Genomic DNA, 17,500 nt, shown 5'->3' on the forward strand with positions numbered 1-17,500 from the left:
GCTGCTTATATAATGGAGATATTCGAAAAAAACTGACTGTAAAACAGAACAGTAGCTGGTGTTTTTGTTTTTTTTAACGAAAACATTGTCTGAAACCTTCGTGGACAGTACTGAAAGAAAAATAATAAACCACAACCACGTTACACTGTAAATATTCTTCATATAGGAAATAACTTGAATGATGATTGCAATAGAACATAAACCTACTTGCGTCAGAATGATTTTATTTCCAATTTCATCCCATTATGTTGTGTGTTTTTTTCTTTGTGCTTTTCGTTTTTGTTTCTTTTTCATACTCCACAACAAGATAGTAAAGCATTATAATGACAACGTCCCATTTTCCCCAGTGACCTCAGAGCTTCACAATGAGACTATTGAGCTGCAAGCTTACTCATGACATTGACTCTCTTTTCCAATGTTTTCCGACAAGCACAGCATAGCTGTTTCAATGTCTGCCTAAACTTTGTTCCCATGCGTACGTAGAAGAAAAAGTTGAGTGCAGAGTTTATTGCGGGTGGCACATGCAGCGTGGCAATGAAGCCCATATACAGATTCTGATAACGACCACCCAGGTTGAACTCCGTGATAAACACTGGCATGAGCCTGATCAAGATGTTAGGAAGAGTGCAGACTATAAACAGACAGGACACTGCGATGAGCATTTTGGTCACGGCCACCTCATTTCCATGGTCCTCTCTCACTGAGCTCATCTGCTGTCTCCACGCTGCGGCGGTCCTTAGTTTGACAGTGGTGATGGTGGTGGTGATGACGGTGGTTGTGACGAAAAAACACGGCAGACCAAATCCGTAAAGGACGCCGTTGAGAATGTCCACAAGCTTTCGGTGCTGAAGATAAAACTGGCTTGGGATAAAGCCCATGATTGTCATGTTCAGCTGTGTGTAGTGAACACAGCCGATCCTGAATTTGTCACCAATAATGTAGTGAAGTCCTACCAGCGCCACTGCAGCAACAGCAACGAAAATCGCTGATGTTGATGATTTGAAGAACTTCTTGGCTTTGAAAGGATAGGTGATACAAAGGCATCTCTCACAGGCGATCATGGTGGAGACGAACGCAGAAACATACACAAAGCCGTAAAAAGTATTGATGCCGTTGTTTTGTTTAAACCTCATCCACGGGCCAAACACCTGGAAGTTCCCTGCGAGAACCATGTAGAAATATTCCATGGAATGTAAAATGACCGCCACGTCCACAAGGGAATCTACAAAGGCTTGACAGAAGAGCAGTAAGTTGATTCTGTCACGGACACCCTGCTTGAAGAACACCAGGCAGTTGACGACATTCAGGGGCAGACCTATGAACGCGATCACAGGAGAAACGACGCCGTCCGATACTTTTGCAATGAACTGTGTCGTTTCCCGTGGTATGATGTTGTCCGGGTTGTCAGCCGGGTTGAAGGTAAAGCTACGGGACACAATGAAGCAGTTCTGTGCGTTGTCCTGGCTGGTATTGGTTAGCAGAGCGTTTGTGGACATGGTGAAGAAAAAGCCTGTTGACAGAGAATACATTCTTTCCCTCTCGATTCCATACGGATGTATGTGTATTCGTGTGTGGGCGTCAATCACACAGAAACACGCGCGCGCTCAAGCACGTAGTCGAAAGCACACACAGAGACACAGGTAGGTGGACACGTAGTAGTCATACTTACAGCAGCAACAGCACAAGTAATAATGCGACAACAAAGGCAGCATTGGCAGAATTAATAGCTATAGGAAAAACAGTAGCGGCAGCAACAAAACGAGTGGTGCACCACGAGCGGTGTGTCTTTACAAGAACGGACGGGCTGTCAAAGACCATTCTGCAGGGCACCGTACCAGGCAGTAGGAAGAGAGGGAGGCAAAAGAAAATGTGGCAGGACAACATCAAAGAATGGACAGACCTGACTTTCCCAGATTCCCGGGGAGCTGCGAGAGACAGGAGGTAATTGAGAGAACTGGTCTGGAAATTATCTGCGGTGCCCTGACGACCCTCCGCTGGGTCATGGGATGGGTGAAGGTGAAAGATCTTTACGTCCTTGATAAAGTATGTTCTTTATTGATTTTCTGGAACTGGCCGTTTTCATCACATCGTCTTTATTGATTTTCTGAGACTGACCGTTTTCATCACATCGTCTTTATTGATTTTCTGGAACTGACCGTTTTCATCACATCATCTTTATTGATTTTCTGGAACTGAACGTTTTCATCACATCATCTTTATTGATTTTCTGGAACTGACCGTTTTCATCACATCATCTTTATTGATTTTCTGGAACTGAACGTTTTCATCACATCGTCTGTTATGGCTGTGCCGGTCGCTACACAAGTGACAAACATTACAGTCAGTGGACAGTGGGTTCCCCTCCATCAGCTTCATTTTGTTCTTATTTTATGAAATCTTATCTGCCTTCTGGAAACAACCTTTCTTGCAGCAGCTCTTTTATAGACCTGGTAACAGTTTTTGTGTCAGCCTTTCTGGTTTCCCTTCTTTCATTCTCCCAGTGTGCAGCTCTTTTTTTAAAATTATTATTAGCAGCAGGTATTTCTTTATTTGTATTTGTATTTCTTTTTATCACAACATATTTCTCTATGTGAAATTCGGGCTGCTCTCCCCAGGGAGAGCGCGTCGCTATGCTACAGCGCCACCCTTTTTTCGTATTTTTTCCTGGGTGTAGTTTTATTTGTTTTTCCTATCGAAGTGGATTTTTCTTCAGAATTTTGCCAGGAACAACCCTTTTGTTGCCGTGGGTTCTTTTACGTGCGCTAAATGCATGCTGCACCCGGGACCTCCGTTTATCGTCTCATCCGAATGACTAGCGCCCAGACCACCACTCAAGGTCTAATGGAGGGGGAGAAAATATCGGCGGCTGAGCCGTGATTCGAACCAGCGCGCTCAGATCCTCTCGCTTCCTAGGCGGACGCGTTACCTCCAGGCCATCACTCCACATTTAGAGGGATTCTTTCATTACGTTTTACAATGTAGGCTGGACGGTCCTGCTGATGCTAATGAATGTGGAACGGATTTTGAGTCGCTTGTGAGACCAAGTGTTGTGTTGAATGGCTGGCACCACGAAGCAACAGTAACTCACGCTCATAGAAGACAGTAGCGTGCTTCGGGGGTTCTAGCAGCTGTCAAAATGTCGGTACCATCGGCGTTTGCGTTGACTCCGACGGACATACTCTTTTGGCATTTCACATGTCATTTTAACCAAAATATCCAATTATCCACAATAAGTTCATTGTGATCGCACTATATTTTTCTGTTCTTTTTTTTTATCCCTTCATTTTCACTCACAGACTAAAACACAGACAGACAGACAGACAGACACACACACACACACACACACACACACACACACACACACACACACACACACACAGGTGCACACATAGATAACGTCTTTCAAGTTCTATGAAATATAACCTCATTGACAAACTCCGAAAACGATATCACGATCATTCAGTCATAGTTGACTGTACACTGTTTCCTTCAGCGCTGCCAATAAAGTGACGATGATAATGATTATGATGATGGTGAGGATGATGCTGATATCAGTGAATTTACTACTACTACTACTACTACTACTACTACTACTACTACTACTACTACTACTACTACTACCGCCACTTGTAATGATGATGATGCTGATAGCAGTGACTTCACTACTACTACTATATAGTACTACTACTACTGCTACTACTACTACTACTCTGCCACTAGTAATGATGATTGTAATGATGATGGTAATGATGATGATAACAACAACGACAATAACAACAGCAACAACAACAACAGCAGCAGCAGCAATAACAGCAACAACTAGAACAACGACAGTAATCCTGCGGGCAGCTACGACTTCGTTCATGAATATAATATATTTGAAGAAATTAGACCAGATGGTATAGCAGAGAAGCGAACAACTATCTCTTTCTAGTAGTTTATATACTTCAGTTTACCTGTGACCGCCAAATTTAGAGGACTTTTCTAATCTTTCTGGAACACATCTTTTGTTCAGTCACTTTATATTTGCAGCCTTCTCCTTTCTGTCTTGTGCGCGCGCGCGTGTGTGTTTGTTTGCTTGTGTGTGTGTGTGTGTGTGTGTGTGTGTGTGTGTGTGTGTGTGTGTGTGTGTGTGTGTGTGTGTGCGCGCCAAGTGTGTGTATTTGTGTATGTATGTATGTGTGTGTGTGTGTGTGTGTGTGTGTGTGTGTGTGTGCGTGCGTGCGTGCGTGTGCGCGTCCAATTGTGTATATTTGTGTAAGTATGTATGTATGTATGTGTGTGTGTATATATATGTGTATATGTATATATATATATATATATATATATATATATATGTGTGTGTGTGTGTGTGTGTGTGTGTGTGTGTGTGTGTGTGTGTGTGTGTACTCATGTATGTTATATAAACAGCTTTTCCTCATTAAACGCACTTGATTTTGTAAACGGGGTTAGTAGTTTATTGGGTTATTGGTATGACCTTATCAAATGTTCCAAGCAGTCCTCAGAACCACTGGCGTTGATTCGTTACTTGACGTGAAATTGTTTCTGTTTTTCCGTTCGATTTGGCGTTTTCAAATAGCGCTTTCTACTTAATTATGGCAAACAAAACTAACAACGTATTTAATGTATGAGTTTCTTGACGTCTTGTCGAATCAATTGTGTTGTTTTGTGACATTTTGATACACTTTTTTTGAAAATTTCTTCTTTCTTAGCTTCATTATTCATTCCGAAAAAAATATGTTCAACATATGACATGTCTAAAGATTTACGTGATCAAAATGAACCACACCTTGTTTTTACGCGCACATATAGCCTTTTCTTCAGAGTGTATTCAGACACACACACAAAAACACACACACGCACACACACACACACATACTCACACACACACACACACACACACACACACACACACACACACATACTCACACACACACACACACACACACACACCCACGCACGCACGCACGCACACACACACACACACACACACACACACACACACACACACACACACACACACACACGAACGCACGCACTTACACACACACACACACATACTCACACACACACACACACACGAACGCACGCACTTACACACACACACACACACACACACACACTCTCTCTCTCTCTCTCTCTCTCTCACACACACACACACACACACACACACACACACACATACACACACACAAGGGGAAAGAGAGAGGGACACACACACACACACACACACACACACACACACACACACACACACACACACACACACACACACAGAAGAGAGAGAGGGGGTTAGTGCAGAGGACAGACAACATTCAAAATGAAGACTGTGTGAACAGCACACATCAAACGTAAATGTGCGCTTCAAAATCCTGTCTGGCATACTAGCACATATAGTTTCTGCCTCTCTTTCTTTCTTTCTTTCTTTCTTTTTAACTCTCTCCATACGAACGGCGAAAGAGACGACGTTAACAGCGTTTCACCCCAGTTACCATCGTCAAAATATTACAAGCGGAAGGCTCTTATACTGAAGAGGTGACTGTTGACAAAGAATACCACAATTCTGACGACGGAAGCTAAAGGTTGGGTCATTCAGACACCCACTGGACATCCGAGGGGTATGTGTAGAGGAGAAGAGAGGACTGGCCGTACTGAGTGAATTAACGTCTTTCCACTTTCGGTGAAATGAGACTGGTCTCGAAATTGTTGAAAAGTGACTCCACAGCTTGCTCAAAACTGAAAACAACAGCAACATGGTTTTGATAACTATATCGCTACTTCATAACACGTGTTTGTGAAATTGTGAAAAATATTGTGAAAATATTGAATGCTTTTGCAAAGGACGCTTAACGGTAGAGCACGTTTTAACCCGCTCTTTAGTAATGAAACCTTTTTTTTTTGCCTCCAGAAATTGCGGAACACGTGTTACCAGTTTCAAATGTTAACATTTTTTGGAAAAAGTTATATATTTCAAACTGTTCTTTATTAAAGTTAGCTAGCTATGTGTTAAATATTCCATTTGGCTGTTTATTGTTGGTCCCCACACGAACTTCTTTTCAAATAATAATCTACAGAAGTAGTGTATACACTATTTGATTATTGATAATTTTTTTTATCCTAATCCCGCTTCCCCCGTCCCGCCTCTCACACACACCCTTCCAATATTATGTTTTTTCTTTCTCCAGTCACTCACACCCTCTCCATTTTAGATTTTGTACTCTATCTTTTTTCAGAAATGATAATAATCCAAATGATGATAATAATATCATTTATTTTCAGTCTAATATCATCATCGTAGATGAACAGACTTTTGATAAATAAACGAACGTGTTTGTGAAAGCGATCTTGGATATCACTGAAATCGGTTTCAAAACCAGTTGTTGTGGGCAGGGCATTCGGTGAGTATAGTAGTAGCAGGGTATCTTTGAAGCATCCCCAAATGCGGTGGTCAAAATGGTTAGATTGGAGCGCTGGATTATTGCCACGCGATTCCTGAGTTAGACAGGTTGCCAAACCATTTTTTAAGGGAAACAGTCTTCCCGTCATAACAGTGACCAGTGAAACTTTAATTCCAAAAAACCCGACAGGCGCCAAGAAAGAGAGAAAGAGGGATGAAAAAAAAAAAGATAAAAAGGAGAAAATATTAAGAAAGACAATGAACAAACAATCAGTCCTTTTTACAAACTCACTCATACAATCAATTCTTTCAAAACATATTCATATTGAAAATAAGATTAAACCAACAAATGAAACCAAAATGAAATAAAACTTTTTAATTAAAAAAAAAATTATTAACGATATACCAAATTGTACAGGGCCACAATGTTTAAGTCTGCGACAAATCATATTCAGGTACATGAGCAAACAATTCAAGTATTCATTTATGATAGAATTATGTTCTCATTTGAATATACATGTATGTGTGAGGCAACAGTTACAATCAGAATTCAGCTAATACAATTTTAATGAACCAATTTGAACAAAACATCAACTTTTGATACTTTTAAGGCATTTGAGTGTATATAGAAGAAGGGTTTTAAGAATGTTTTACGACTTTCATCAAACATTGGGCACAAAAACAGATGATGATATTCATTTCCAAGTTCGTTACAATCGGATTTGTTGCGCTTTCTTTCATTTCGTAGTATTGCGAGTTACGTCCCTTCCATCGTCCGCTGCAGGGCTTGATCATATTCTGAATATTTGTATTTGTATTTCTTTTTATCACAACAGATTTCTCTGTGTGAAATTCGGGCTGCTCTCCCCACGGAGAGCGCGTCGCTACGCTACAGCGCCACCCATTTTTTTGTATTTTTTCCTGCGTGCAGTTTTATTTGTTTTTCCTATCGCAGTGGATTTTTCTACAGAATTTTGCCAGGAACAACCCTTTTGTTGCCGTGGGTTCTTTTACGTGCGCTAAGTGCATGCTGCACACGGGACTTCGGTTTATCGTCTCATCCGAATGACTAGCGTCCAGACCACCACTCAAGGTCTAGTGGAGGGGGAGAAAATATCGGCGGCTGAGCCGTGATTCCAACCAGCGCGCTCAGATTCTCTCGCTTCCTAGGCGGACGCGTTACCTCTAGGCCATCACTCCATATATATTACAACACATTCAACGCTGCGTCTACAGTCATGTTAACTGGTATGCAACCTTTGGTTGATTTTGACTTGATCGTCCTTGAGTCTTGAAGATGTTGCCATTGATACATCTGGGTTTTTTTTCTGTATCATCATTGTCTGATTTATGACTCTTCGCCATCAAGATGGTGAATTCAATTTGTGTATCCATGTTTTGTTTCTTCTTCACCATTGGTTTTTTGACTCACTTGTGTAAAGAAAGTGAGTCTATGTTTTAACCCGGTGTTCGGTTGTCTGTGTGTGTGTGTGTGTGTGTGTGTGTGTGTGTGTGTGTGTGTGTGTGTGTGTGTGTGTGTGTCCGTGTGTCTGTGTGTCTGTGTGTCCGTGGTAAACTTTAACATTGACATTTTCTCTGCAAATACTTTGTCAGTTGACACCAAATTAGGCATAAAAATAGGAAAAAATCAGTTATTTCCAGTCATCTTGTTTAAAACAATATTGCACCTCTGGGATGGGCACAAAAACATTAAAAAAGTAGCCTAATTATATGCAAACTGCATTTACTGTTATATTTATATTTTTTGTATTCTCTAAACTTGGCATTTTGATCTGAAATTCTGACACAACAACAAGAGGAGTCATTATTATCATTTTTTGTTTAAACAGGAACTTCTTTTGCTAAGCATGGAATTTTTATTTATTTTGCAAACGTTTGGTGCAGATAGTAAAAAATGGAAATTACTCTGTAATTAATGCTAGGGGACTTAATTTATCACAAGCGAGTCTTGAAGGCCTTGCCTCTCTTGTTTTTTTGTTGTTTTTTTTTTCCCCTCCGTTTTCCTTCTTCCTGTTTGTCCTATCTGCGAGTGCGACATTTCTTGCAGAAGTGATTTGCTCCCCTACAAGCTTTGAGTGCCTTCCCATGGGCTGGCTGGCTGGCCAGTTGGAACAGGGATTAATTTTGCGTTTTCACACCTGTAGCGATCGTTTGTTTTTTTCATTTGCGCGTCTCCATGCGTGCAGCATTTTCAGTGACAGAAACTGACAACAACAACAAAAGAAGAAAAAAGAAAGATAAAAATAAAGACAGAAATAAAGAAAATCTTTCACATGTTTGTTTTCAGCTTCGTTCTTTTGTTGTTGTTGTTGTTGTTGATTTTTTTTTTTTTTTTTTTTTTTTGCTGTCTTGAGTGTCGTGTCCAATGTCAGCTCGTCTCTCTGCCCCCCCCCCCCCCCCCCCCCCCCTCCCCCCCCCACCCCCCCCCCTCTCTCTCTGTCTATTGTTCTTATTGTTATTGTTGTCACAAGGACAGATAGGAAGACTGGGCGATGCCTAAAATCTTTATCATTGAGTAATAAAGTTTTTGACTTTTGTCTTATCTCTGTTTCTGTCTGTCTGTCTGTCTGTCTGTCTGTCTCTCTCTCTCTCTCTCTCTCTCTCTCTCTCTCTGTATGTGTGTGTGTGTGTGTGTGTGAGAAGCAGTTTCAATCTTAGTTTATCACAGTTGTTTCTCTGTGACCCGGTCTCATCAGCTTTTTTGTTGTTGTGAGTTTGCAAAATCAGCACTCTCGAGTATTTCATCTGAGTCTTGGGCAACTGTTTCATCTTTCTTCCGAGACACTTGCTTTCTAAATTTACGTCTTAGAAATGTCTTATGTGCTAGAAAGATTGAAACATTGTCAACTGCTTGTATAACTGCCAGTTTATTCAGTTGGCAGATGTGGTGTAGCGTATATGGATTTGTCCGAACGCAGTGACGCCTCCTTGAGCTACTGAAACCGAAACTGAAACTCAGTTGTGGTTTCAGTATTTGCGATTATTAAAGTTGTAATTCCTGTGTTCCGGAGACTTCTACACTTTTGACCCCTTTCCATTGCTGTACACAGTTGGCAGGCTGTTCTTTGCTGTTTGACGAAAACTTCAGAAACAACTAATCTGTATGGAAGGGAAGTCCAGCGCAGTCTGCGGGTCTATTTTTCAAGCCAGCCGCTCCAGTTCAGTCTTACTATTACTCGTAATGTGAACGTCGTCGGTTGGTTCGAAGGAAGATGGGTGTCCGCACAGTGGTACTCATTACCATGGTTGTATTGTGTTCCCTAACACTCAGGACTGCCTGTTTCATTATATATTGCCCATGGAGAGTTCACAGCATCTGCAGGCTTCCATGCACTATTGATACAACACACACACACACACACACACACACACACACACACACACACACACACACACACACACACACACACACACACACACACACACAGAGAGAGAGAGAGAGAGAGAGAGAGAGAGAGAGAGAGAGAGAGAGAGGAAAATGCACTGTTTTTCTTCCAGAAAAAAACTTGTGGACATATCCGGAAATATTGTAGAAGTTCGTTCCCTTTGTTTGCGGTTTATGCATTATGTATGAACGTGAAAACCGGTTTAACCCTTTCACCTCCAGTCAATTTAGAGTACAAAATTCCCTTGTGGTATAAACATAGAAAAGACAGTGGCTAAGAATAGCTGGGGATTCCCCCTGCGATGAATAGAAAATATGGCCTATCCTACCACCGAACATTAAGAGCAGTAGGTTTATGGATAACAGACCAGTGAATGGTCACTTTTCAGTAACATGGTTCCTCTACCATGTCTGTGCATAAATGCGAGCTTGGTGGTGGAAGGTTTAATGAGACGGATTCTGACGCCAAAGCAGTGCTCGGGCGCAGGATTGAATGAGTTTAAAAAAAAAAAAAAGGCCTTTGAATGGTTCTTGACGACCATTCGCTCATAACTGTGTCACGGTGTAATGATCCGTAACCACTGCCCTCCCGAAATTGCTCTCCGGGAAGGGTTTGGGGTGGTGTGGGGGTGCGTGGTGGGCCGGCGATTATGGGCACATGCTTATCGGACAGGGACGTGGAAATAGGCGCGTGGGGTGTTTTTGGACCGTGGTCAAAATGACTCCACGGTGAGTGGTTTTGGAACGGAGGGGAGGGGTGGTTCTGGCTTTAGGTTCAGAATCAGTCCCCCTTCAGATTTGGTTGCAGTGTGTTTGAAATGGTGTGTATTGTCGTTTAAAACAATTTGAGAACTTTGAGGGGGCTGGGGTATTTTGGACCATAGGGGGGGTCGGTCTGGATTTACTCTCGGGGGAGGGGGCTGGAGGGGGGGGGGGGGTTACGCATGTGTCCATAATCACCCCCCCCCCCCTCGCGCCCTCCCCCCTCCCCCCTCCCCCGAAGAGTGGTTATGGATAATGAAACTGGGTTTAAAACATCTTATTTCCAAAACAAAATTTCTGAATACTGCTAGGATCCAAACACGGAGGTATCTTTGACCTTTTTTTTTTTTTTTTTCTCTTCTCTCTCCTCCCGAATGTCACGAGCGTGCCTTGGACAAAAGCTGGACAAGGACTTGACAAACTCCATGCCATCAATGGTTTTTGCTTGCCTTTCTTCAGCCTGCCTTATTGGCTTATCAGTCTGTCAGTTATTTACCACCCTCTACACCTCATCACTTCACTCCAAAAGTCCACTGTCCTGAAGAATACATAGGCAGCTGTTAATGTTATTTTGTTTCTTTTCTTTTTTTTTCTTCTTTTTTTTTTTTTTTTTTTTTATCTCATTTATTTATTTTCTACGTAGCTCGCGACTGTTAGAAATTAACGAGGACAGCAGCATGGTTTTTTTTTGTTTTGTTTTTTTCGAGCGAGTGGAAGGGTTTCAAACGTACAGACAGAAAGATCACAGGATGACATGATCAGATTCCAGCGGCATTTGGCATGGTTGGTTTGGGTTTCCATTCCCACTTTTTATTTGGTGATTTTTTTTTTTCGTCTGATCATTGACAGTTCTGGCACACTGTACAATCCTGAAGTCACGGATCATTGACAGTTCTGGCACACTGTACAATCCTGAAGTCACGGATCATTGACAGTTCTGGCACACTGTACAATCCTGAAGTCACGGATCATTGACAGTTCTGGCACCCTGTACAATCCTGAAGTCACGGATCATTGACAGTTCTGGCACCCTGTACAATCCTGAAGTCACGGATCATTGACAGTTCTGGCACACTGTACAATCCTGAAGTCACGGATCATTGACAGTTCTAGCACACTGTACAATCCTGAAGTCACGGATCATTGACAGTTCTGGCACACTGTACAATCCTGAAGTCACGGATCATTGACAGTTCTGGCACACTGTACAATCCTGAAGTCACGGATCATTGACAGTTCTGGCACCCTGTACAGTCCTGAAGTCACGGATCATTGACAGTTCTGGCACACTGTACAATCCTGAAGTCACGGATCATTGACAGTTCTAGCACCCTGTACAAACCTGAAGTCACGGATCATTGACAGTTCTGGCACACTGTACAATCCTGAAGTCACGGATCATTGACAGTTCTGGCACACTGTACAATCCTGAAGTCACGGATCATTGACAGTTCTGGCACACTGTACAATCCTGAAGTCACGGATCATTGACAGTTCTGGCACACTGTACAATCCTGAAGTCACGGATCATTGACAGTTCTGGCACCCTGTACAGTCCTGACGTCACGGATCATTGACAGTTCTGGCACACTGTACAATCCTGAAGTCACGGATCATTGACAGTTCTGGCACCCTGTACAGTCCTGACGTCACGGATCATTGACAGTTCTGGCACACTGTACAATCCTGAAGTCACGGATCATTGACAGTTCTGGCACCCTGTACAGTCCTGAAGTCACGGATCATTGACAGTTCTGGCACCCTGTACAGTCCTGACGTCACGGATCATTGACAGTTCTGGCACCCTGTACAGTCCTGACGTCACGGATCATTGACAGTTCTGGCACACTGTACAATCCTGAAGTCACGGATCATTGACAGTTCTGGCACACTGTACAATCCTGAAGTCACGGATCATTGACAGTTCTGGCACACTGTACAATCCTGAAGTCACGGACCCTGTCATGATCCCTGTGTAAGTATCTATAAAGGTGTATGTTTTTGGATGTTTTTTTTGTTGTTGTTGTTGTTTTTTTAATTTTTTTTTTATACGTGATTGATTTATTTATTTTTACTCACAGAGACAGAGACAGAGAGTGGGGCAGGGAAAGTTTCAAGCAATAGAGGAAGTAGCAGTGGAAGAACATGAGTTTTAAAAAAAAAAATCAATAAATGAGTATAGGACTAAAGACTAGTTTTATTGTGATTTGTTTATATATATATATATATATATATATATATATATATATATATATATATATATATATATATATATATATATATATATATATATATATATAAACCAGCGCGTCTTTAGTGTGGGACGTGGTGTTTCTGGTGTGACTTTGAACTCAGTGTTTCAAGTCGTGTTGAAGTGAGTTCTCTCTGGTCTTCGTGTGCCTTGCCATGTCGCTGTTTGAATGTAAACCCACTCATGTTCATACGAGTGAACAGGTGGCGTAGCAATCCACGAACGAAGAAGACGAAGAATGCATGCTGCTGCTTTTGGGGCTGTAGGGATCCGATAGTGTGCATTGGTATTGGTTTTTCATCGTCCACTTGGCTGCTTGTTATTTTCATTACAAAAAAAAAGAGTTGTTTTTGCATCGACGGGCGCAATAGCCAAGTGGTTAAAGCGTTGGACTGTCAATCTGAGGGTCCCGGGTTCGAATCACGGTGACGGCGCCTGGTGGGTGAAGGGTGGAGATTTTACGATCTCCCAGGTCAACATAATATTATGTGCAGACCTGCTAGTGCCTGAACCCCCTTCGTGTGTATATGCAAGCAGAAGATCAAATACGCACGTTAAAGATCCCGTAATCCATGTCAGCGTTCGGTGGGTTATGGAAACAAGAATATACCCCAGCATGCACACCCCCGAAAACGGAGTATGGCTGCCTACATGGCGGGGTAAAAACGGTCATACACGTAAAAGCCCACTCGTGTGTATGCGAGTGAACGTGGGAGTTGCAGCCCACGAACGCAGAAGAAGGAAGTTTTGCATCGTTCTCGTTGTTAATGTTCTCGTTGTCATCGCGGTTTTTTTGTTTGTTTGTTTGTTTGTTTGTTTGTTTGTTGTTGTTGTTTTGCGAGTCTGCGTTATCATCTCCTGTATCGAAATTATATTCATCATCATCGCCATTAGGTTGTTGTCGTTGCGTCATAACCAGCCTCCTGCTGTGGCCAAGTGAATGCCGCCCCGTCACAAACTCAAGACTGGGCGGACACCGGATCGAGCCCAATCACAAGGTGGGATTTCTCGGCCCGCGCCTGGCTACTACCCAGAGTTAAGTGGTGTGTCAGTTGGGGCCGTACATGTGATGTGTGTACATGGAAACGGAAAGTAGAATGATTTATGTCCCTTGTTATTTGCGCATGCTCAGAGATCCGCGGCTGCTGATAACCGTTGCATGGGACGAAGATTGGCTGAGCAATACAGTTTTGTTTCATATCCTTTATCCCTTGTCCTGTTAAGCTGTATGCATGCCATACATTAGATGAGACACCTGAGTACAGTCGGGGTTTGACCACTTTGCGACTACACTTGACTAGACTAGACTAGACAAGAACAGAATAGAATAGAATAAGAATGGAATAGAATTGAATTGAATAGTGGGCACAAAGTGGGCACAAGGAATATTATTTCAGACAAACGCTGCAGTTGCCTATCTTAAACAAAAGGTAATTATCCTTCGAAGTGTGTCTTCAGACATGGCTCGTAGACTTTCCTGGAGTGGCTCCATACCTCATGGATGTCCGCACCATCAGCAGTTCAGGGTGATGATTCATGAAAGCCCCTCACTCAGCACCAGACGGAAAGCTTTGGATCGCAAGCTTTTCCTCATGGTTCTGAATGAAGGGATGCGTTGGTGGAGATTGCCTCGGAAGTAAGTCGACGGATCCCAGCGTTGACAGACCGTTGTACTTCCATGTCCTGATCTTTTGTCAGTTAGACTGTGAGCAGACATCCATGTAGAATGGTCCTGGTGTTGGCTGATTGTCATCAGTAACCATTGTAGCCACAGAACCCCGCCTTTGCTGTTTTTCGTATCTATGGATGCCAGTTGGGGTTGTTCTCTTACAGTTTCGGTTTCAGTTTCTCAGGGATGCGTCACTGCCTTCGGACAACGTTAATCCATGTACCTTACACCACATCTGCTAGGCAGATGCCTGACAGCAGCATAACCCAACACATTACACCACATCTGCTAGGCAGATGCCTGACAGCAGCATAACCCAACACATTACACCACATCTGCTAGGCAGATGCCTGACAGGTGCATAACCCGACACACTTGTCAAAGCCTTGAGTACAGGCATCGATATATCTGACCACCTATCAGAGTGGATTGCTTTTCACAGAGTGTTGCCAGAGGTCAACGCTTCCTGTGGACTTACGTTGCCCTTTATGCAAACGACATATTGATGATGAATTTCACTTTCTGTTTAGCTGTCATTCAAATGAAGCAATAAGATCAAAATACCTTCCTGTGAAATTTGCGCAAGATCCAAATAAACAGCAGCTGACAATTCTTAACGACCGTAAATATATGACAGATATTGCTGGATACATTTATCAAAGTTTGAAATTTAGATCAACCAGTCAAGTAATTTAGCGTTTATTATCTGTTTATTTCCGTGTCTCCTGGGCTGATGGCCTTATTTTCCAAGATATGTAAACGGAAAACCAGTTCGTCCATGTCCATATCCATTTTGTGAACGTCTCAGTGTGTGCGCGTATGTGTGTATCGGAGAGTGTGGAAGAACACTTGACATGTGTTTTGGTGCTTTTGATTTCCCCTTTCTCCCCTCCCCTGATATGAGCAACGCTTAAGTCAATAAACCATTTGTCTTGTCTTATCTTGTCTTGTCTTATCTTGTCTTGTCTTGTCTTGCCAGAGGACAACGCTTTTGTTGCCATGGGTCCTTTTGTTCTCAGTGCGCCAGGTGCGTGCTGCATACAGGACCTCGGTTTATCGTCTCATCCGAATGACTCGACGCTCAGTTTGATTTTCCAGTCAAACTTGGGAGAAAGGGCGAGAGCGGGGATTCGAACCCACACCCTCAGGGACACTGTATTGGCAGATCAGCGCCTTACCCATTCTGTCATCTTGCTCCTTGCTCCTGTTCTCTTACACCGTGCTTAACCCTTTCCCCGCCAGTCAATTCAGAGTACAAAATTCCCTTGTGGTATAAACACAGATACGACAGTGGCTAAGAATAGATGGGATTCCCCATGCAATGTATAGAAAATATGGCCTATCCTACCACCGAACATTAAGAGCAGAAGGTTCATGGATAACAGACCAATGAATGGTCACCTTTCAGTGACATGGGTCCTCTACCACGCCTGTGCATAAATGCGAGGTTGGCGGTGAAAGGGTTAACTACTCCATGGAGTGGGTCAGAGTTTACATGTTACTATGGAGCGGAACGGAGTGCTGTGCAGAGTAGGGTACTGCAGTGCTGCGTCACCTGCCCTCTGAAGTAATGGTTTACCACGAAGTGTAGTAAAGTGATGCTTATCCTCTTAACATTGTCATGTGTTGTAGTGCAGCGTAGTGCACTGTACAGTACTATAGTGCAGTGCAGTGCAGTGTAGTTTAGTATAGCGTAGTGCAGTGTATGTAATGTAGTGTAGTGTAGAGTAGTGTCGTGTCGTGTCGTGTCGTGCAGTGTGGTGTGGCGTGGCGTTGCTTGGCATGGCGTACAGTACAGTACTCTCTCCTTCAGCACTGCACTTCTATAATGTATTGTGATGTACTGTACTGCATTGTCTTTGTCTGCCCCAACTGTCAGCGAACGTTTCGTGCGCAGATTGGACTATTCAGCCATCTGCGCACTCACAGATAGATTCATGAGCATCCCCCCCACCCCCACCACCACCCTCCCCCCATCCCCCAGCTGGATGACGACGATGGTCATCATCGATCTCGATGGACACACACCACTGCATTGTACTCAGCTGTTGTATTCGAGTTTCACGTCAACATCCACATTGAGCGATATTGCTTGTCATGATGACTATCACAGGAACGCGGAGAGAGATGATACGTATTACACAACACCGACAGTACCAGGTGAGCTCTGTGCTTTACCAGCTGTACTAATCAGGCACTTCAAAAGATGAAATTATCGCTGTCATGTTACTATTTGGGTTCTTATCAGTTGCTCTGTCAAAAGGACAAACTGTTCGACACACCAGCAAGGAAATTTGCTGTGTCTTTGAATATCTTATCTTATGTCTATTTCTCTTACATTGTATCCAGGCATTTGTAATGATGAGGGTTTTGTCGTTTGATTTTACATGTGATATTGTGAAGAAAATGTACCGTTAACGTTGAAAACGTATAAAATGAAAATGCGTGTGCCGTTTTATGTTGTTACCAATGTTCAACTTTTATGGCACACCTTTTAAATTGCATGAATGCTTGCAATATCATGGCACTGCATATCTCTACCACACTTTCTTTACCTCCACAACTGGACTTCGAACTTGTTCGTTCGTGAAAACCATTCCCCCATTTGCCAATGTCTTTTGATTTCCAGAAGTCTTCTGAGTCTTCTGCGAAACTGCTTATATTATGCTTACTTTGCCACACTTTTAAAACGCTTTTCTGCACAAAAAGAGTACGAACTAGCTTACATAATAATGAAATTCTTCATTTCTTGGAATGTTTTCCGACGTGCACACATAGTTTACAATGAGACTAATGAGCAGCTTGCGTAATAATGACATTCCCCTTCTTTCCCGATGTTTTCCGACCAGCACAGCATAGCTGTTTCAAAGTCTGTCTGAACTTAGACCCCATGCGTACGTAGAAGAAAAAGTTGAGGGCAGAGTTTATTGCGGGTGTCACATGAAACAAAGCAATGCTACCCATATACATATTCTGATAACGACCACCGAGGTTGAAATCCGGCACAAACATTGT

At 42.7% G+C, this 17,500-nt stretch overlaps 2 protein-coding genes across 2 annotated transcripts in view; one reads left to right on the forward strand and one right to left on the reverse strand.

Annotated features, from left to right (window-relative positions):
- Positions 1–17,500, forward strand: part of LOC143295115 (otoferlin-like) — a 566,370-nt gene that overhangs the window by 287,111 nt on the left and 261,759 nt on the right. The window lies entirely within an intron of this gene.
- Positions 277–1,508, reverse strand: LOC143295230 (uncharacterized). Its single transcript, XM_076606808.1, has one exon. It carries the CDS (start codon positions 1,494–1,496, stop codon positions 372–374), a length of 1,125 nt encoding a protein of 374 aa, XP_076462923.1. The 5' UTR covers positions 1,497–1,508; the 3' UTR covers positions 277–371.

Source organism: Babylonia areolata, chromosome 20 (genome assembly GCF_041734735.1).
Source record: "Babylonia areolata isolate BAREFJ2019XMU chromosome 20, ASM4173473v1, whole genome shotgun sequence".
Lineage (NCBI taxonomy): Eukaryota > Metazoa > Mollusca > Gastropoda > Neogastropoda > Buccinidae > Babylonia > Babylonia areolata.